At 32.6% G+C, this 23576-nt stretch overlaps 1 protein-coding gene across 4 annotated transcripts in view; it reads right to left on the bottom strand.

Annotated features, from left to right (window-relative positions):
- The window catches only part of NBEA (neurobeachin), a 365883-nt gene that overhangs the window by 295364 nt on the left and 46943 nt on the right, over positions 1-23576 (bottom strand). For all 4 annotated transcript variants that reach the window (XM_087894770.1, XM_087894771.1, XM_087894772.1 and 1 more), the window contains exons 11-22: positions 15759-15867; positions 14821-14973; positions 13898-14066; positions 13304-13383; positions 12089-12151; positions 11851-11948; positions 9652-9744; positions 8666-8774; positions 7395-7476; positions 5580-5703; positions 4586-4778; positions 3365-4381 (exon numbers count right to left, since the gene is read on the bottom strand). In XM_087894770.1, the coding sequence (XP_087750896.1) occupies positions 3365-4381; positions 4586-4778; positions 5580-5703; positions 7395-7476; positions 8666-8774; positions 9652-9744; positions 11851-11948; positions 12089-12151; positions 13304-13383; positions 13898-14066; positions 14821-14973; positions 15759-15867 (2290 nt within the window). The remainder of the gene's footprint in view (positions 1-3364; positions 4382-4585; positions 4779-5579; positions 5704-7394; positions 7477-8665; positions 8775-9651; positions 9745-11850; positions 11949-12088; positions 12152-13303; positions 13384-13897; positions 14067-14820; positions 14974-15758; positions 15868-23576) is intronic.

The raw sequence follows: 23576 nt of genomic DNA, 5'->3' as shown, positions 1-23576 counted from the left end.
GGCTCTTTTTTTGCATGTACAACAGATCTTTAGCTTCTGTTTAGCTTATTGAAGTCAAATAACCACTTCACTTAATGTAGAGAGGAATCAATAATAACATTGGTATTGATAAAACAATTTCAATTGTCAAACAAAATGCAGCACTTATCACATGCAATACTTTATTTTCTTGTAATGTTCCACCACATATTATGATCCATGTATTGCAGATGTAGACTGAAGCTGAGAAAATACAGCTTGTTTAATATAAACTACTTAGCTCATGTCACATATTTCTGATCAAAGTTCATTTTAGACACCACATTAGCCTTTTAAAGGCTAGTGAATCACATGCTGATTTTTTATAGGGAAGTATATGTCAGTATGCTTTCTCTATTGAAGTATTAAACTATCTACAGCATTAAACTATCTACAGATCTTCAGACTTATGAATGGCAGATTCCTTTTGTTCAGATATTTGTTTACAGTACATTATTTTTTAATAAAATGGGAGTGAGAAACCTCAATAAACTGCACTATGCTGACATTATTACTCTATTAGCTGAAAAAGTAAAATCATCTGCAGGCTCTAGTCATGAAAGTCAAAGAGCTAATGGGGAGAAAAAGAACAAAAAGTAAATATAGATAAATTAATGACAATAAATACAGCAATCAGACTTAGAATTGATAAGGAATATACTGAAATGGTGGATTGCTTCTGCCTTATAGGATTGGATGTCAGGATTTAGGATGCCATGATGGAAGTAGATCAGAACAAATTCAGAATTTTCACTTGAGGCACAAGTGAATTGTAATTCACCAGAGGTAATTCACCAGAGGTAATTTGACCAGAGCCAAATTTGACCATATTTTGAACACATTATCAGAGACCTTGCTCTCTTGAAAAGCCCAGCATTCTTGAAAAGTTAAGAAGGAACAAGAAGAAAAACCACCAGCAACCAGGTGGATGGACTGAATTATAATGATTAACAGTTGCACTGTTGGAAGATGTAAAGGACCAGATTAAGGACAGACTTGTCTTGCAAAAAATGTACTTATGTGGTCGCTAAGAGTAGACACAAGTTGATGATAGATAATCTATCCATTTAAAAAGTATGACAGAAATCAATACAAAAAACTCCGAAATAAATCTCTATTGCATGTGCAGAATTTTGGGACTTTAAACTAGTGGTTTTGACTCATTGGATAGAAACTGGAAACAAACTGACATTTGGTCCCTTTTTTTATCTGCAGGATCCATTGTGGGCAATTCTGCTTGGACAACCATTAATGATCTCATGCATCTGTTATTGGAAACAGTGTTGACTCATTGGCTGCAGATTCCTATTATTTAGATTGCACTCTATCAATTACATCTTCATACAAATCCCCAAAGCTCCAAGATGAGTGAGAAGACAGTATGTCATGATAAAAAAACAAGATTAGGATTGCTAAATTCCAGATTCAAATCCACACTCAGCAGTAAAACTTTCACTGAATTACTTTATGCCCACTCTACCTGGGGTTTTTGTTCTGGAGAGAAGATAGAAGATGAAATGGGTGCCCTTAAACATCAAGAAAAAGGGAAAGATAATGAATCAATAAACTGCATTTGGGAACATTCCAGTCAAGTGGAATAGCATCACTAAATTCTCTGCACTCGAGGCAAAGTTAAGATCCGAAAAAAACTAACATAAAAATGTTCTTCAGTTAAAACAGAAGACTGAACAGGGAAAACCTTTGTGTAAATGAAGTGCCGATGAGAAATCACAGATGCTCATCTTATATATCACATGCAATATCAATAAAATATTTTAGTAATTACAAGGTTGATAAGATTTGCTTCATAAACAAATGTATTGTATTGTAGATTTCATTAAGATTTATCCACCTGTTCCTCCAAAATTTAAGCAATGACCTTGTTACATAGAAAAGAAGCATGAGCCACAATCATTTGAGAGCGAACATAAGCCACCTGAACGTTTTTTAACTTACCCATATAGCTAAATGGGGGATAAATAAACATATATATTTTATATATGAATCCCCTGCATATTTCTCATGCAGTATATTATATAACAAATGATAATTGATATTCTGAAGCAGTTAAATGTTTTCTTAAATTTTTGTTTATAAGTTGCCATATTCTATGTAATGTCATTATCAGTTAAATTTGAAGACCAAGGTTCTCATTCAGTTCAGGAAAAACAGTTTTAATTGTTGTACTAAGCAGCTTTTACACAGAGAGAGTTCTTCCTTTCATTTGAAATGGGTGTGTGTCGGGGTGGGTTTCAAAACCCGTCGCTACCAATTCGCTCATGGGCGCATGCACACTTGCGTGCAACGCTTCTGCGTCTAGGCGGGTGGGCGTAGCCACTCCACCGGCATCGCCACTACCAGTTCACCCGATCTGGAGCAAACCGGCAGCAACCCACCACTGGGGTGTGTGTGTCATGTTGGTTTATCTGTTGCAATAATAGCAAAGAAATTTATACAGAACACAACATCATAAAAAAATAATTTGAAAAAAGATATCTAGATAAATTATTTAAATATACACTGTTTTAGGTACTATGCAACACATATGTTTAATAGAATCTAACAGACATAAAAATCCATATTTAGAAAAGACAAAATCTCAATTAGAGATCTTTTAGATTATAAAACTGATGAATTATATCATCAGCTGTGGTCTCCCAGTCTTATCCAACTGTCTCTGGAAAGCAAGTTTAAAAGATCATAACAAATTTGGATATTGAAGCTCAGAGAGATAAAGCCACCCTCAATATGGCTGGCACATTGAAATGGATGAAATCCCTTCCAAATTGCTAAATATTTAAACACAGAAATGTCCAAACCTTAGAGGGCAGTTACTCAATCAATATTTGAGCAGCTGGACAGAATAGATAAATATAGAAGGTTTAACCAAATCCTTATGATGGACATCCTTTTATTAGCAGAGCCCCAGAGATAGAGGATATAACGCATATGTTACCTAAGTGTCAATTATACAAAGAGAGAGATCAGTGTCATGGATCACACATTAGATGAATAGCCTATTGTCATCATTATATTATGTTGTTTTAATGTACAGTATATGTCATTTCATGTGTGGTCAGAATCCTAAAATTATATATAATATGGCCCTTTGTTTGAACAAAACAATAGAATGTGTGGATTTGACTGGGATAAATTATAGGAGTGATACACAACTATGATGTGCACTTTCTTTTATTCATGTCTTTTACTGTACCATATGGCCTTATTATTATTCTGTACTTTATATTTTGTATTCTGTTCTGGCCTAGTGGTTAATCGATAAAGTATTACTATATATGTTTAATAATACAGTACCTTTTATACAATTATGTATTAAAAAACTTACTTGGGTTGTAGTCGTTGTCTGTATTTTTCTAATTTCCTTCCCTACTTCTTTTCCATCATCAGACCTTTCTGTATCTGATATGATACTCCCTCCATCTACATTTGATACAGTTTTCCCAGAAGACTCGGTTTCAAGAGTTGTAGCTGCCATTTCAGTATATTCTAATCCTTTAGAGGATGAAGCCAAGTCTCTTTCAGATAGTGAATCAATTGTATCAACAGAAGTATGAATTTTAAATTCTTTGTCTTCTATTATGCTTGAGCCACATGCTATATCAGTACTGCTAGACATATGAGAAAGAAGCCCAAGGTCATTATTCACACCAAGATGAATTTGAGTCTCTTGAATATTGGCAATAGAGATGTGATTGCTAGACAATTCAGGGAGCAGCTTCTCTTCTTGGCTAGATATTTTATCAAAGAGAAATGAAGTGCTGTTATGAGGAGGTTCATCTTTATCATCAGCAAGCGTAATTAAGGGACCGTTGTCCTTCTCTTCACTTTTCTTAATTATGCCAACACTCCCATGAACATTGTTCTGAAGTTTTTCAACTGCAGCACTATATACATTGTCTAATAAAGATTCTACTTCCACAAGGGTACCATTTTCTCTGGTTACCAAAGTCTCTGGTGACAGATCCATATCATCCAACTTTACTTCTGTGGCTTCCACCTTTTCTGCTTTTATATCAACTAACAGATCATGAACCTCTACATGTACACCACTCCCAGGTCTATCTGCATTTCCAAGTACATCATCACATACTTTTGTTGCTATGAGTAAATCTCTGGTATCTGTGTTGACTGGGTAGTCTGTTTCACTTTCTGGACTTTGGCTTTGCGAAAGATCTTCAATTTCACGAATCTCCATTGCACCTTTTGCTCCAGTTGTCTGAGATGAAAGGCCTGAGATAGTGCTCACATTCCCTTTTTTCCCCTTCTTGATATTCTCCTCTTCCTGTCTTTGGTATTCCTCATACATTTTTGCTAGGTACTCCTTGTGAGCTTCATAGGTAACCTTAATGCAAGCAAATTTCAAAGTCAGAAAAAATAATAATGCTAATTCAATGTCAGAAAAAAGCAAAACAGTAATTTAACCAAATTAATATAACTGAAAAAGTAATAATTCAGAAAACAATTATAACATGCCATTTTGCATGGTGACCACAAGATGGTACTACAATTTATCTATGACAATATTAACCAAATATGGGATTCTTACCTTTGAATGGGCTATGGAAAGTGTATCAACCCAGACTCTCCATCCTCCCCATTCATATTTTATTGCATGATATAAAAGAATACGAAAGATGTTATACACCATCTCAGTAATTTTCTGTTCTTCAGAGTTCTTAGGATTAATATATCCCAAAGAAAACATCCAATCTTGCCATACTGAACACTGAAGTAAGCACCTAAAATAAAATAGTTACAGTAAGATTCCATGGCACTTGAACTTTTTAATTATACATACAGATAAGAAAAACAGAGGCTTCCATTCTAAATGTTAATTTTTTAAAAAGTGGTTTGCGAAAATAAACCTCATTTGTAATAAGTAAACAATATATATTCATTACATCTTGAGAAATAGAAGAAAACAATGTTTAAAATTGTAAGTGTTAAAATTATAACCCCCAGTAATGGGATCAGGATTCAGAATACTGGATGAAAAGAGACATCATTTAACTTAACAGCAATAATGTAGGCCAACTATTTTTGACTTTATTTTTCACATCAAAAAAACAGGAAATGATACATTAAGAAAAATTATTCAGGAATAAATTTAAAAAGTGTGAAGAAGGACTATTTAGTAAAAATCTCTGCCCAAATGGGTGATATGGACATGCAGTTATAAAATCCTTAGAAGTGATATCTCTGAAATGGCAGATCAAAAATATATTTATATGAGTATTCAAAATCAAACACATCCAGATGATGCAAAGTTTAGGAAGGTAGCTGCAGGCACTGGCATCAAAAGCGCTACTCATATACATCGCGTATGCTGGGCCCCAGCATGAATGAAACCCCAGGCAGTCTTGTGATGGGGACCCCTGACTACTTTACCTTATGATGCAAAACAGAAACAAAAAAATGAAAATTATTTCCCTCCTAATATGTAAGCAAATATGTGAGGATAATCACACAAAACCTTTCTTTATTTTGTAGTGTTTGCATAAGAACAGCTGTATAACTGAATGAAACAATTCTTTACGTACCTTCTATTTTCACGACTATTACTGAAAAGCTTGATCATATCTGATAAAAATAAACGCCGAACTTCCATGAGTTCTGTACTGGGTGCAGAATTCTTTAATAATGTTGCCACCACTTTCAGGATCACTTTAAAAGAGCAAATATATAATGTCCTTACGCCTATTTTAATCATTGAAACACTGCAAACATAGCGTTATCTATTATAATTATATTAACAGTGATTTTTAAATTTAAAAAACGCAAGACCTTCTTTAAAAGGAACAGAATAGAAAAAGCTACAGTATATTAAGTATAATTAATTTATTTTATTTCCAATTCACTGGGCAACAAACAATATCACAATAATTAAAATCAGAAAACACAGAAGCAGTTATAAATTATACATATAGGCAACTGAAAAATATTATAATAAATACACAAAAAATAACAGTGCAATTGGGTAACAGGGCCCCTAACACATTCAGGACCTCAGGCTTGGGCAAATAGCCAGGTGAATCTTTAAAGGCTTATGAAAGGCTAATAGGGTCGGGCCATCCTGAGCTACAAAGAAAGAATGTTCCAAAGGGAAGGGGCTACTGCCAAGAAGGTAACTTCCTGCTCTCAATCCAACATCCCTTGGCTGATGGGACCTGTAGCATCCCCAATCAGCTAGACCAAACTGGATGGAGAGAAACTATTGGGAGAAGATGGTCCCTTGAGTAACCTGGTCCAAAGCAACCAACATCTTGAACTGCACCTGGAAACACATGGCAACAAATGCAGCTCCCACAGTAGTGGTGTTACATGTGCCATATAATTGGCATCATAAACTACCCAAGCAACTGTTTTTTGCACCAATTGATCTCTCTGAATGTTCTTCAAGGGCAGCCGCATGTAAAGGATGTTGCAGTAATCCTAATAATTGATAACAAGAGCATGAGTGACTGTAAGCAAAGACTCCCTGGTCCAGGAATGGCACACAAACTCTCCTAGCCATGGCTGCTACCTGCTCTTCAAGCAGGATATGCAAACCCAAGTGGATCTCCAGACTGTACACTAGGGCAGTGTTTCCCCAAGCAGTACCAAAGATGGAAGAACTTTGTTCCCAGAAGAACAAAATACTCAAAGCAATTCCATCTTGTTTGAATTGAGTCAAAACTTCTTGTGCCCCATCCAGACCCATATAGCCTCCAGACCCTTCCTGACTCTGACTTATATCAGTCATAGTTCAAAGTTCATAGAAATCTCTGCATCGTGTGTTGGTTTACCCTTTCCTGCCATCTTTCGTCCACCTCTGAATAAAAGGCAATATTGTACAGTATCAGAATATATCAATAAAAGGAAGAATCTTCCTCTTGTCTGTGTAACCTTGCTCTTTTTTTCTGCTTTTTCAAACCTCTTGAAAAAGTTTACATGAGGTGAAGAGATACAAAGAACAAAAATCAACAAATGAGAAATTCTCAGCTAAAAGTGCACATCTACAGTACAGGAGCTTCCTGCTTTTGGCAAAAGAAGAAAAGCAGGGTTATGGTAGCTCTGCTTCTTTTGTATATAGGTTGCAATGCCACAACACATATACCAAAGAAGCAGGGCTTTCATTGTGACACTGCTATTCTTCTTTCTTTCTGCTCCCCCTTGCCCTCTCTCCACCCATGAATGCCAATGCAGACTAGTGTCCATCTTACATTAAATCAACAGCAATTCTGGAACCAAAAAAAAAATACTTTGTAGTATGATAGAATCTGTGAACTGTCAGTACTGTGGTATTCATTTGAGTTAGTAAAAAGTTTGAAAGTTATTACAACCATCTCTCAAAATTAAAAAGATTAAAGTCTTACTTGGATTTTGAATTTTCACAGTAGAATCTGGTTCTGGATGTGGTTTATGAACAACCTGCGTGCAGACTTGTTCAGTCAAGATCTATAACAGAAAAAATTACTCCATTCACTCCACTCCTGGGTTTTCCAATAAAAATTATTGAAATAGAAATAGCAAAGGCTCTTAGACTTATATATCTCTTTACAATGCTTTACAGCCCTCTCTAAGCGGTTTACAGAGTAACCATATTGCCCCCAACAATTTGGGTCCACAGTTTACCCACCTTGGAAGGATGGAAGGCTGAGTCAACCTTGAGCCTGGTGAGATTCGAACTGATAAATTGCATGCAGTTGGCAGTCAGCAGAAGTAGCCTGCAGTACTGCACTCTAACCACTGCCCCACCACAGCTCATCCCAAATAGATACTGTCTTCAATACTGCATGTCATATACTGATAGTCTTATTCATTATGTCATATTTTAAGTAAAGTTACAATTCATTAATTATATTTCTAGTCCTTATATTTGTCCCATTTTGTTTCCCCAGTAAATGATACATGCATGTATAAATTGCATAAATATGTATTTTAACATATTTTCCTCCCAACTCATGCAATTCTTAACTTTTAATTATTATTTCAAATTATGTCCCACCTTTGTTAGCCTTGCAAAAAAAAATTCTCTCAGGACATACATTTTAAAATGGATTCTAAAACATAACCATACTTCAATTGCTTATACCCATTTAGCAGGTACAACTGAATTGTTCTAGCATCAGCTGCTATTATGAATTTAAGAAAGAAGTAGTGAAATCCTTCTGTTTTGGACTTGGAAAAACCATTCTGAGTGTTCTAGAAATAGTCTGAAATGGGCCAGCATAATCTCAGAATAAGTTGTTTCAAATGTGCCAGAACTGGTTCAACCTAGCCAATCCTAAGGTTGGTCTACTTTCGCAACACTCAGAATGGCTCCAAAACTGAAATACCTATGTGGCTTCTTTCAGGATCGAAACGTTCAAATGGCATGCTAGTCATTATATTTATAAAACAAAATCACATAATAAATAGATAAGGAATAGTCTAATACTTTAAAAATGTTACACATTGAAAACAACCACAGAGAAAAGGTTTTATTCGTGTCACAATGTAATATTAATGTAAATTAATGATTAATAGAAATAAACAAATATTTTAATGGTGATTATCAACAGACTAAATCTACTAATTAATGAAAAAACCCTTTAAATAATATTTTCACAAAGGGCATTTCAATAAAGAGATTAATATAATATACCTCATATAGTGTGTTGTAAGTTGTAATCGTCAAAGTATTTGTATGTAACATCAACCTCTCTCCAAGAAGAGTAAACAGGCTATGTGTATGCATGATTTCAACTTTTCGCCTGAAGGACAAAAGTATGGAATGTACGAAAATTTAAGCAGGTTTCCACGACAAAAGATAACAACTAATATTATGAAGAATCTTTCCATCTTATGAGATTCCAATTACACATGATACAGTATATTTTTATGCATATATACCGACTAATTATTTAACAATCTGACTATTCTACTACACAATTTTAGTATATACATTATTAGATTAGAGCTATTGAAATATTTTGAATCAAAAATTGTGATCATATCTTTAGGAAATAAATGAAATAAATAGGACTCATAAAATAATCAATTAATTTATTTTTTATTAATTAAATTTTTATGCCACCCATCTCACTGATACAGAGTCTCTTGGTGGCTTACAATATAATAAAAAGGTTTTTAAAAAGTAATACAAAACAATTAAGAGAATTAAGTAGAAATCTAAAAACTAAAAGGATGGGCAACATGGGGGTAGGGATCTTGTCTCTACCCCGGGGGTGTCAAACTGGTGGCCCATGGGCCGGATGCGTCACACACAGTCCACACCCACCCCAATTCCACAAATGGGAAAATGTTGCAATATGTCATGTGACATCAATGTGATGCGGCAAATTTTACCGTGCTCTACCTCATTAACCCTAGTCAAATTACTAAGTAAAAAGAAATAAATATTCCAGTTTGGAGAAAAACCTAGGTATAATTTAATAATGCTCATTGAAAGTAATGGGACAAATTAAAGATAACAATCCTGATTTCATACCTCAAAGTATGAACAAATCTAGCTCCAGTTTTCTGCAATCTTTTTAATAAACAAAAAGGAAAAAATAAAAAGGTAATTATGTAACTAAACAAGTAAGAGGGTTTGAAATATCATATTAGGAACCGGAACACATTACTTACTTATGACCCAGATGTTTGAGAAAATATCCTAGCACCTTCAGAGCCTGAACCCAAATACTTTCACTTTTTGAAGCCAATAATTTATAAATTACCCTGAAGGGAAGAAATATAAGATTGTGTAAGCAAAACTCCTTAAAACAGTGAAACAAAATCAAGCTATTCTGCTTGTTCTGCTCACGTTCAAAGCGCTGCTTTTGGAGCATTTATGCTTTAAATTTGCAGAATATTTGCATCTCGGTTTGATAATCCCAAACCATTTAATATTTACATGAAATTACCAAGTGAAATAATTGTAAACTACATTATTATCCAACTAATAATGGATGCAACTATTCCTCTTTTTATCTGAACCAGATGACATAGTAGTAGACTAGTGCCTGGAAATAGTAATAGAGGCAATATGGAGCCTTTGGATACCAATATGACCTGGATATTATTTATTTGATTTGGGTTTTTTTATTTTTATTTTTTTGCACTTTTACCGCAAGTTCACATAGAAGCCTGAAAATGGCCGACTGCTTCAATGCATCACAGAGAGCGGCTGGGCTCAAACTAAAATAAGGTTTGAAAACAGTTTTTCCAAATTGTTTTCAAAGTATATGCAGTCACTGCTATGAAGTCACATGAGTTCCACAGACATATATAACTATCTGAACAGAGAAAAGAAGTTTGAGTGACTAAATTTATGACACAGAGATAACCTATAGGTGGTAAGAGGAGCTCAAATGATCTCAAGTGGCAATTTTAAGTAGATAATAAATTGATATTTTATGATTGACCATGACCAAGTATTCATTTTGTGGATAGGCAAACTGCTTACCCAAGCAACTTAAAACATCTAAACATTTGTCTTATTTCTATATCAGCGAGCAGTATGATGTTCAGTCTTGTCAAGGCAAAGATATAACATATGATTGTCAAGATAACTGCAGACGAGAGAATTCTTCTAAAATCGGTTCATTATCCCCCAAACTGGGAAATGTGTTGTAGGACAACCCTTCTCTACATCCCAAATCTGTACTGTTTGTTAAAACAAGAGGGGTAAAGGAAGACAGCCTTATTTAAATTTACAGAAGGTTGTATTAGTGTGTGATAAAAAATTCCAGAGAACACAACCTACAATACATGCATGGACAAATGCATTACTCCTCCAAGCTTGATATATTTGAGGTTTTAAAGCCTGCCTGTATTACTTTATACTCCTCCTATTCTCCCCACACGAACAGCCCTGAGAAATGGATTGGGCTGAGAGAGTGGCCCAAAGTCACCCAGTTGACCTTCACATCTAAGGCGGAACTACAACACATAATCTATTATTTGAGGGTGACCAATCTATCTTTATGATTTGTTCATATAGAGAAAATTAACAAGGACCAAACTGCAAAACAAATATATAATGAAAATTTAATGGGTTATGATGGTGGTGAAGTATGAGAAAGCCATGGATGGTGAAGTTGAAGATCCTCCACAAACAAGAGCTGAGAGGCTTAATGAACAAAAAACAATGTATGAATCAATGTGTAGATACAATGGAGGAAGAAAGTACTACATAGTTTGTATGGTAGAAAAGAATGCTGAACTGCAGCAAATGTTGCTGATATAATCTAGGTTTATCACTTTCCTTTCTTTTGGGGGAGAGGGGGCTGATTACTTTTTATTCTTATCCTGTGCTTTGCATAATGTTGCTTAGTCCTAAGGGGAATAGTATGATGAACATGTATGTATCAATATTATATTCTTAATTTTAAAAAGATCTAGCTAGTTCAACATCTATCTAAATGCTATCTTGTGTAGCAAGTTTGTCATTTGTATAACATATTTGATTCATTACAAAAAGAAAGCCCAGAGTCATTGAGAATAAGGCAGTGTATAAATTTAATACTCTGTTGTTTTTGTTGTTATGATTCTTTTTAATTTGAAATACATAAGCAGGTATGTAAAATGGTCTGACCATGCAATGTTTTGAAAAAGTTGACTTTGCAATTTATGTCAAAAACAAAATAAAGTAATAGAAAACAAGGGATTGTTTTTGTTTAAATACTGACCCCCCTTTCAATTTTGAATTGTATTTTCAGTGTATTATAGCAACATTAAATGCCAACATCCCCTCCCTTGTTCATAAGCATACTGTCATTGTCCAATTTATTCATCTACCAGAAAAATGAGAGTTATGGAATTATTGTTCCTACTTAATCTTACCGTATTCCATTTCTTTGATCAAAGGCAGGTATCATAGATGCTGGATGTTCAGACATTAAAGCCACTAGCAACTGAAGCACATCGTGAATATTTTCATCCTACGTAACACATTATAATGTTAGAGAAATATTTGTTTTTTGAACTTTTTAAATTAATATTTCATTATGTGTAAGAATTTATATTCAGGTCCTCAGCTTGAAAGATCCCAGAAAATCAATATCATATATTACCATCTTACCTCATGCATAGTTAGTAAGTAATTCAGTATACTTTGTAGTTCATCTTCTTTTACTCCTCGATCCTACAGAAATTGATTTAATAAACCATTAAATTTTACATTTAAAAATGTTCAGTGTTTACATTTTAATAACTTAACTGTCATATTATGAACATTAATGCAATGCAATGAATCCTAAAAAGAATTACGTAGGTTGGAAGACTTCTTCAAGGAAAAGTATGGGGTAAATATCCAAAGAAACATAAAGATTCTTAGCTGGTTACAGGAAATGTTTATTTCTGCAAAAAGAAGCGGCTCAAAATTTTGACTGGAAGGACATCTAATTTTTTGTATATGCTACATTTGCTATTTTTTCTATTTTGGATCTGAAAACAACATAAATAGTAAATATGTGCTCAAATTTATACAAATAAGTCATTTTATATTATATAGAGCTATGTAAGTTATGTTCACTTAGAAATTGGTGGAAAGATACAATTTGACTGGAATGCCTAAACATTCAAATCAACATATAGATATAAAGTTCAATAATAGTATCAAATACAGCAGAATTCATTTTATTTAGTTTCAAAATCATAACACAAACTTCATACTAATGAATATTTAATGAGGAAGAGAATCTGAAGCAACAATTTAAAGAAATTCTATATTAATCCACAGCCACACTGGACAGAGATAGGCCAATCTGGTAGCACCACACTACTGACAGAAATAATATCCCCATTAATAAATAAGGACTACAGTTTTTTGCCTTTTCTTCCTTGATTGTATATCAAAAGTTGAAAGCATAGATTAAGTCTTTGCTACATTTTCTTAAAAATCATAATTCCAAACTTAGCAGCTGCACAGATGTGTGTAATGAGAATTCAAATGGAAAACACAAATAGAAGAGACAGAAAAGTTCTAAATAGAATAATGAATAAGATCAAGTTTAGATTCAATTTCATTCTCTCACAAAAAAGAAGCAGTAAATGCTACCATGTGCCAGCTGCTATGGCAGGTCAAGAATACCTAAATGAGAAAAACAAGCTCTCATTTGAGCATGCATTGTAGAATGCATGCAGTTCACGCCAATTTGTTGAGTTTTAGATTCCTGAACAGCGATCAAAGAACAAATTCATATCTGTGATTTACAGAAACCACAAAGAACAACCCGAATCTGATTCCCTTATTTCAGAACTGGCAATGCCCATTAATCTTTAAATCTTAAATTACCTTCAAAATAAGCTGCTTCAAAAATAGAAGCATGAATGCTCGCAGAGATATGATTTCCTTCTGGGATGGCCGAGGACCTTCTGAAATAAATGAGAAAGAGTTGCATGATTTCAGTTTAGGCTGAACAAACAAACAAACAAAAAACAAACACATAGATACATATGTACATACATACATATTTTACTAGTTATATATTGCAGAAAATCTTATATGCAGATAACTTTCTACTTTTAAATCAAGCTAAAACTGTATTTATTTCTCCATTACAGGTTCATTTATTATTTTAAAACATTTGTTTCATTTCATATTTTTCAATTGCCAAGGACTCTAAATTAAATTGTAGAGGACTATCTATTAGAAAAGACATATGTGTGTAGTAAAACAAGAGCCTGATCTACTTGAAAAAAATCCTATTCAATTCAATAGAATTTACTATCAGGTAGAAACTTTTTTTTGTTCAAAGTGCCCCACAAATAATTTAAAATAGGACATCAGCTTGAAATAAATGTGTTATACAGCAATGACACATTTATTTTGTGAACATGCATTTTATAAGTATTCATATGAAACAATATATTTTTCTCTTACACTTACCCAAACCTTTAGGAGTAATTCCACTACTATCTGCAGGATTAGCCACCCAGTAGTAATATTTTAGTGTGTGCATTAGTTGTAATACTGTTCCTACTCTACGTATCGTATTGTAGATAGTAGCAGTACCAATGAATTCAGCAGACAAGTAGGTATATAGTGATAATTGAACCTAAAGAACATCATGAAAACATATATTAATTTATCCAAGTTTTAATTATAGATTTGATGATAAACAAATAATCAAGGTAAACAACATAATTAAAGGTTATTAATATTCATGATATAAACATGATAGGCCAGTATGAAATAATAAACTAAATTACAATAAAATGAACATTTTAAAAAGTGAGAAATGATGGAAAAGTGCTATTTAAGAACTGAGAACAAAATATACTGTAGAACAATGTATTTGAAGAACATTTTATCCAGAAAATATTGTTACCAGATGTTTCAATAAACACGTATATATTAATTGTCACATGAAGTCAGAGTGAGGCCAACCTTATTTTATCCAGAGAGATTCCATGTGAAAGGAAAATAAGATCTACTCCTAGTAATAGAAGGAACCAAAAGCTAAGATGCTCCAACTAATATAAACACTTGGGTTAAATGAGGTAGAAAAATAGTATAGTTTTTACATTTTCTTTACTTTCTGATTGTAGCTTCCAAGCAATTTCATTTTTGCCAGGATTGGTAATAATAAAGTTCCTCACTTTTATTAATAATTCATTTATTAAATATATATCCTTCTACTACTACCTCTACTATAATTACTATATTAATAAACACAGTTAATTATAAAACAAGAAAAAATTACAAGATGCAAATAAAGCATTAAAAATATATTAGTTTTTATTAATTTAAGCATACAAATTTATTTTTACTACTACTAATACTGCAGTAAAAATGTATGGTTCACTGACCTTTGCAGGAGTATGAATCCAAATAGCAGGATTAAAAAGGATATGGTCGCATAATTGCTTTAATAGAGGTGCTCCATGAGAAAGCCCATCAAGGTATTTTGCAAAAGACAGAAACTGTTCCAGCACAGCTCTCGTTATGTGAACTCTGGATGACTGGAAAAATTAATGTTACATATCATATCAGTAGATATTCAAATCTGAATATTACGTTCAAGACAAAAAAAACTTTAAAAAGGATTGTTTTTATGAAACAGTTGATGTATCAACTGCTGGATGTGTATAAACTGATATATATTTGTAACTATTGAAGAAATTATGGGAAATATTCAGAACAATTCTTTCAACTCATCAATAGTAGTCATATGATTCAACTTGTCAATAGTAGTCATGTGATACGGAAGAAGGGAATGAGTCTTAGAATCCCAATTCTCCTTTGCATAATTTCTCTAAGATTGGAAATAATACTTATAGCTATTGCCTACTTTTAAAGCTAATTTACAGAAAGTCCTTGATTTGCAACCACATTTGGAACCAGAATTTTAATCATAAGTCATTGCAGTAATAAGTCAAGGCACCCACCTGACTGGATCTGATTTTTTACTGTTTTTATGGAATTTTTTAAACAAAAAACCCTGTGCTTAAAAACCAGAGTTATTAAGCAAATCCTGATGGGGCATTTTTTCTGGAAAAAAATGGTTATGTAGAAGTGGCTAAGGCACCAGATTAGAAACTGCACAATCAAATATTTCAATAAACATATATACTCACTGTCACATTATATCAGAGTGAGGCAAACCCTCTTGGAAAGAATTTATGTTCCAGGGAGGGGAGATATTAATGCAAGCTAGCATAATGTTCAAATAGTACAACCATGAATTAAGTCAAATAAATTATATCAAAATATTCAGATATGCCTACAATATTACTTTTTCACTTACTTTTTCAAGAAGATAACCAATCACTAGGAATCCTTTTCCACCCAGCATTTGTTCTTGCATGGCTACTGAACTCTTAAGGAGCTCCACCAAGAAAGCCAAAAGTGTAGCACTGCACATAAAATACAGATACCAATTAGATATCAAATATTGCACATTAGGTATTATGGCTTTTTTAAACTTCATAATATTTAAATGAGAATAAAAAGTGTACTTTGTATATCAAGATTTAAGCTTATTAATTAATTTTATAGATATTAAAAACTGACAAGTATATCATATTTTAGAATATCAAAGCAAAGAAGTTTATAAATTTAACTCCCAAATCATTTCAAGATTATAAGCAGTGTTATTGATATATAAGAGTGTATATACATAATGCAAAATTATGTTGTTTTGCAGCAGTAATTCTTGGATTAATTTTTCATATAGTGAAGATTCAATGTAAGAATCAATGACCAACAAGTCACTTTGTCAGATGTACAATAACAAACCAAGTGCAATCCTTACAAGTGATATAGAAGAAAGTTTGTATGTAGATTTCCCATACAGAATCACCATCAAAGTTTTCTAAATTTTCACATGAGTTTACTCAGCGTATGGTTTGTGCTGCTTTTCCAATGCCAGATTGGGCTAAAAATACTTTGCCATCACTTTGCCATCAATTCTACATTAATTCCAATTTGGAAAGCACAATGAAAATGGGTGTTGTTTTGGAAGCCATAATTTTATGTGATTTAGAGTTCTAAATTACATAAAAATCTGGAACTCAACAAACTCTAGTGGAATGTGAAGGATGCATGCAACTTCCATCAGATCAGAAATGGCTCAGCTGTTAGATAACAGAATATATTGCCATACATAGATAAGTGACAAAAACTAACTTAAATATTAAAAGCCCTTGATTTAATAGTTTGTTTTAAAAATGTAATATGGAGTGAAATTTTCAGCTCTATGGGGAAAATAGTTATCTGAAAGCAATTCAATATTAACTGGAATAAAAAGATAAAAGAAACAGAATATGGAAACAATGTAACTGTAAAACATATCTACACTAAAAAAAGTAAGTATATATTTACATTAAAAAAAAATAAAGAAAGAAAATGCTTTATTTAGTAAATATATTAATAAATTGGCCCTTCTAAATTAGGACCCTGTCTCTTTCATCTATCCTGATGAGGAAAACCCAGTTTACCATGAAACTCATTGATCAACTTTTTAAAGCAGGGGTGTCAAACTGGTGGCCCATGGGCCAGATGCGTCATACGCAAGCCACGCCAAGTCCAACTCCACAAAGGGAAAGAAGTCGTGAAACATCATGTGATGGCAACATGACGCCATGAGTTTGACACCCCTGTTTTAGAGCCACAAGACAGCATTGCTTAACCAGCTGCCATCTTGATGTCTATCTCACCATACAAATGGCCTTGAGTATGATCAGAAAAGCAATCCCATACATGATTACTCAGAAATCCATTAATTTCTAGGGAGCTTGCTCCCAATTAGTAGACATAGGACTGTAATCTATAGCATTTTTTCTTTAAAATTTCATAAGATAACTGTATGATATTGTTTTTAAAGTAATAAATAACCATTTACCCTTGTTTATCAAAAGACAGTAAAAAAATCTATTCAATTTTGTTTTGGTGTGGGTGGGTTATAGATTATCTATAATTTACACTACCTGTAATTAAAGTGATTATAATAATTTATTTTTATAGCTTTAAGATTTTTTATAAGTCATCTTATATGTTGTTGGCCGCAGATTAGATATAATAAGCTAAATAAAGTAAATATTCTTTTGGAAGGTTTTGAAGAATGTGTAAGTTTAAATCATTCTCTATTATATGATTCAAATCTTCAAGCAAACTGTCTTTGATTACCTAAAAAAGGACTCGGTGCACTCTAATTCCATCTGCCCTGTATTTTCAATTGAAAATAACAGCCCTAGGCTATGTGTAGCATGTTAACGATAATAAATGAGAGTCACATATTATTTACATGCTCTAAATATATTGACAGAAATAATTCAATTTTCATAGCCAAATCCAATTCTCTAAGAGCTCGTGAACAAACAGTAAGTACAGACTTGCGTTAAACAAATATATGACTCATTGTAATTCTAAATTTTATACTTTATAATATGATGAACTATGCCAAAAGTAAATTGTTTTGTTGATGCAGTGACTTAACTAGATAAACCAAAAAAGGGGGAAAAAATACAGTGCCAATTTCCAGATCTTCCCCTATCTTTTTATAAAGGTAAATGTAAAATCCCTTTGACTTTTGGTGATTTCAAGGATATCTTAATATTGTTTTCTTGGCAACACTGCCTTATTCTGGATTGGGTTGTTTTTAAATTTAACCTTAGTGTTCTATAGTTAGATGATTTAGAGATTCATTGCACAAGTGGAAAGATGAATTTGCCACTAAACAGTTAAATGTATTCCTGTCAACACCTCCTTTACTAGCAAGATCAGTTTTGTAGCTAATGCTGCTGAATACAAATATAATCATTGCTGATATTTCTCTAGATCCACTCTTGCTGTTTTTTTTTTATTATTATTACTTTGTTTACAAATTAATTAAGTAAAACTAGCACACATTCAGTGTCATCACAGCACAATAAAAGCCTAGATCACATACTGTTCCTAACCATCCCTAGCAAAGTATTTGGGCTATATAAAACAGGATAATTAAACTAGTTTATCTAAAAATAAACAAGATCGGGTATCCCAAATTTTTCTAATAATGAAAAGTATACTTTTTTCAAATCACAGGAATCACAGAAAAAGTAATGTTTTTATTTACTACATTTCTCCCATGAGTGTGCCTAAATATATTTTCAATACCATTAAGCATACAAAAATATAAAGGATTTAGACCTAATGAAGAAAGCTAATTTAATTTTCATAAAATTAAATCATATATTCTAAATATAACTATTTTGGTATGACTCAATAACTAAAATAATTACAACAATTTGTCAATCTGATTAATCAATTTACCTTTATATTACACTACTAATTAGCCTAGAAATATAACATTATCAATAGTGATTGACGGATCTGTCATAGTGTTAGAGTTTTTCTCATTCTCTTTTTAAAGGTCATAATTACGCTTTACGCATAATAAAAATGACTGAAGAGAGATAAACATCCTTGATATTCCTTTCTGCATTTTGTTCAACCCTTTCTTATGTCAACAATAAAGTCAAAGAACAGCTCCGTACACATCTAATTGTCTTCTGAAATCCATCATAATAAAACAAATAGCTAGAGGTCTAAAACATTTTTAAAAAACAATGAAATAGAATCCATTCATCTTCAAATTCTGTTTTAAATATTAATAGCTAGGACAGATTACTTACTTTACAATAATTTATGAAAACACCTTTTTCTCTGTACAGAAAAACAAACACAGTAGATACCCAAATAATTGTTACATAAAAAGGAATTGTAGGACAATAAAATCACATTGCCTTTTTTGGAAAAACATAATTAGGAACCTTGGTGAAATCACTTCTAAAATAATTCACACCTCCATTCTATCAAATCAAAATACCACAGGATGCTCATATAGGATAACATGGTCTGAAATTGACCAACACAATTTTGTCACAATCAGCCATTTTACTAGTAGCTTAAAACCAGCAGCTATATTCCTCTGCTATTCTGACTTAAACAACATGTTCTCATGTTTGGTGTGCATACTGTTTGGTTATTTGTGCCAGCAAGAATGCTTTAGTAAACCAGAAACTCCATGTACAGTTTGTTTAACATTATGAGAGTGAATCTCTTTTTTATTTATTTTTTTCCTAACACACACCCCCACACATACAAAAAAAACTGAAAATATAATCTATTTTTGGCATTGAATTTTTAACTTCATTATTTAAGATAAGATTTTTAAACAAAACAAACATTGGGTTGTTCATCCACACCCCCTTGCAGGATAACTGAGAAAGCAAACTATCATTGTACATTGTGCTTCCTAATTATTGCATGTTGCAAATGAAACCAATGTATTCCTAAAAGTTAGCTTCTAACAACAGAGGATACACCTTAAATACTTATTCCAACAGACTTCTTCACTTATCTTTCAACTGAAAAAAACCACAAATGGATAATGAGTAAATGATTCATAGGCACTTGAAGAGATCTAGAGGTCCTTGTTTCTGAACATATGAAAAGCTACGATCAAATGCAATTCTTTCTTAGTTAAAAAAAACTTCAATCACTGATCCCATATTTTGTAACTATTATTTAGAGCACTAAAATTATATATATTTCAGTTACATTTTGAATTTTTTTACTATATACAGAATTACATTTCTGAATTACATTTTTGTGAATGATAGTTAACAAAAATTAAATATACTAATACAGTGTGATTCCTAATATCTTTGTAGTTTTTATCCAATTTATATGTTCTTATACCACAGCATATAGTTTAAGAATAAATATCCTTACACTGTACTAATTATTTTTCTAGCTCAGTGTTGACTACCTATCATACTCTAAAAGTTTTATTGAGAAATCCAAATGCTTCCAGAAGAGGTTAGAGATTTGATTTGGATCTTAATATGAACAGTATGTCATAGTATGTCATTAATATTGGGGGGGGGGAATTTACTTAAAATCCATTTTTATATGTACACATATGAGTGAAAGCTCTACTTTGTCAATATCTACCCTGAAATCTAAGACCCATATGTCAAAGTGCCAATCCTACCCAAAAAATACATACATAAATAACTATGGAGATATATATTTGTATCCAACTGTTCAATTTTAAGAATTCTTAGTACAGATTAATATTTGACATTGTGGTCAGCGGCAGAAAGTTAGTTTGCATTGAGCATCAAATTTTTTCCAAGATGTACTCCATGAAAATCTTTATAAAAAGTCATTAGTGAACAGAGGGGGAGTAACATTTATAAACAACTTACCAGGAACTAAACTGCATTGGACTGGTACAGGATTCACATTAAACTTGCAAAATTCTGTGCACTGCCATAAAAATCTCTCCATTGTTGCCTATTTCCAACTCCCCTAGATATAAAGGCAAATATAAAGGATACTTCAGGCCATTCCTAGATCTCCACTATACCACATCTCACCTAGTATACAACAGTATGTGTCCATAAGATAGTAATATATACACAATACGCTGGCCAATACTACTGAAGTTTATCTGTAACAAAAATGGATCAACCCAATTGCCCACCTATGACTGAATTTCCCAAGTTTTAGAACTCTCAAAAAAACATGGCTCTTCTGTGTCCTCTCTATTAACCAACTTTATCCTTGAGAAGCAGAGAAGATCAGTAGGAGCAAAGACTGCTAAACGGAAGATTGTAATTTCCATCTAAAAGTGGAAACTCTTAAGCATATTCAGCATTATCAAAAGCTAAAAATAAGCTTAGGTCACTGTTCTTTCCTGCCACCAATTTTCATCCTCTCTAGCTACAGAAGCAGAGAATTGACAGAAAAACATGCCTGATATATACTTAAGTATCATTAGACCTAAATACTGAAATTAAACTCAGCAACAATGGAGGTAAGGACTAGAATGTTTGTCATTTCCACTCTAAATGAAAAAAGTTTTATGATAAAACATATGACTTATGTTTTAAATCATCTATACATCTATAATAGCATTCTTAATAATGCTAGTTATAAGTAAATGAGGATAAAAATGAAACTTGCCAAAGTTTTCAACAGAAGACACTAGAATTAACATATAAAAATATATGCCATGCTCACCATGTTTTGTTATTCTAAATAAATTGCTTTTCTAATATTTTCAGACCCATCAAGAACTTACGATAGCCTTAAAATTATATATAGTCAGGACTGACTACTTTGAGACAGATCTGTAGAATTTCATCCACTTCTAGATAACATATTCCATTTATATTATAAAACATTATTTGTTCATTAAGATGAAGCTTTGTAAGTATAGAATCAAATAAGTGAGCATTCAAAATTGATGTGACTGCAGCAGCAGCCTAACTACAGCAGCAGCCTGAAGCAGGTACAACTTTCACTTTAGGATTTGTAAGTAATGGATTTTTGAGTCATTATATAAATTCGCCCATTTGAAGTACCTTAGTTCAGAAACTCTTGCCCTATGATTCACTGTTTCAACCAGATAAAGTAATAGAGTTTTAATAGTATGTACAATAAATAGGAAGATACACAAGCCTAAGCCTAAAAGGCATATTTATCAACAGATTTAATCAAGAAATGAAGTGGTAAATACAGATTTCATTGCCACTGCCAGTGGCACTACCATATTCACTACCAGTTTCCTATGGAGAGGGAACCCAGAACCTTCATCTTCTTTGGATTTAGTTCTCTCAGTCCCAGGTAGCAGGTTCAAAGGTTAGAGATTATAAGAATGTATCGCAAATAATCTGGATGTCACTCACTTGCATAGCCATTTTATTTATTTATTTATTTATTTATTTATTTATTTATTTATTTATTTATTTATTTATTTATTTATTATTTAAATTTGTATACCGCCCTGGAATATGGAGTTGTTTGTACATAAAAAGGTAATTCTTAAAGAGCTTTATATGGTTTTTTCATTCTCTTTAGTTGTTTCTAATGCATTTAAATGGCTGTTGCTTAATCTTTCTAACAAAAATACTTATTTGAAAAAATAAAAATTTGGGAACAGAAATAATGAATAATTAAACATGAGCAAATGTCTTCCTTATCATATTATTAGAAAAGTAAGAAGTTGCCACTGCTAACTTCCAACTGGAATTATTCAAAGTGGAATAATTTTAAAAAGCTCACAATTAATGAAGTAGATCTTAATTTATTCCATTTAGTGATATGGATTGCTGGGTTTCTGAAATTCATTATATCTGTTCAAAAAATCAAATATTTCAGTAGAAAAAATGTTCAATATATCACATTATAAAATAAACTCTAAATAATGCTAACCATGAATATAGAATCCACTTCAAGAACTAATGTGAAATAGTGTCCTCTAGTAATTCTTCTGGAAAGTAGACCTGATATATACTGTATCACCAGAATCTGGCTGGCACAGAAGAAGGTTTTACCCTCTTAAAAAAGTTCCCATTCAGGTTTTGCATGAAGCATCAGCATATAGAATCACAGAATGGCTTTAACGGACAAGAGTAAAAGCTGCTCCCAAGGCAACAATCTTATAAAAAGGGTCTGTCTTCAGGGCAAGAATGCAACATGAATAAACCTCTTGGGAAAATCCCTCCCCAATTCAATAAAGATAAAGAAAGGGAAGGGGAAAGTGTTTTCATGCTTACAAGATTCTATCCCTATAGATTTACAATAAAAGAATTACTGTTTTACATGGCACTGGTTTCCTAGTCTGACTGTTCTTCCAGGGCTGACATAGGTGAGACCCCAGAACAGGAGTGTTGGACTGGCTGTTCTCATCTAAAATACTCTTAAAGCCTCCAGAGTTGCCTGCAATTATTAGATAGGAGAATTTATTTGTAAAGTTGGGCTCTAACAATAATTTGGGATTGTTGCCTAGTGTGGGAAACAATTATTAAAAAGCTAAACTAACACCATTTTAGAAGGAAAGTTAGTACTTTGTCATTATACAGAAGTGAGAAAGTCATACAGGCAAATAAAGAATTAGGGGAAACTGTTACACTCCTAGCAAGAGAGATAAAGTGTACCAATTAGAACAATGAGAAATCAAATTATGCCGTATTAGGAAAATACAACCTCAAGATTTTAAGAGTTAGGCATGCACAAATTGGTTGTTTATACCAAACTATAAAAGGGTGTTGCACTCTTTATATAGGGCCCT

This window comes from Pantherophis guttatus, chromosome 5, assembly GCF_059756535.1.
Source record: "Pantherophis guttatus breed Tessera chromosome 5, ASM5975653v1, whole genome shotgun sequence".
NCBI classification, from domain to species: domain Eukaryota; kingdom Metazoa; phylum Chordata; class Lepidosauria; order Squamata; family Colubridae; genus Pantherophis; species Pantherophis guttatus.
The sequence above is the reverse complement of the archived record's forward strand: the minus strand, read 5'-3'. Positions and strand labels throughout refer to the sequence as shown.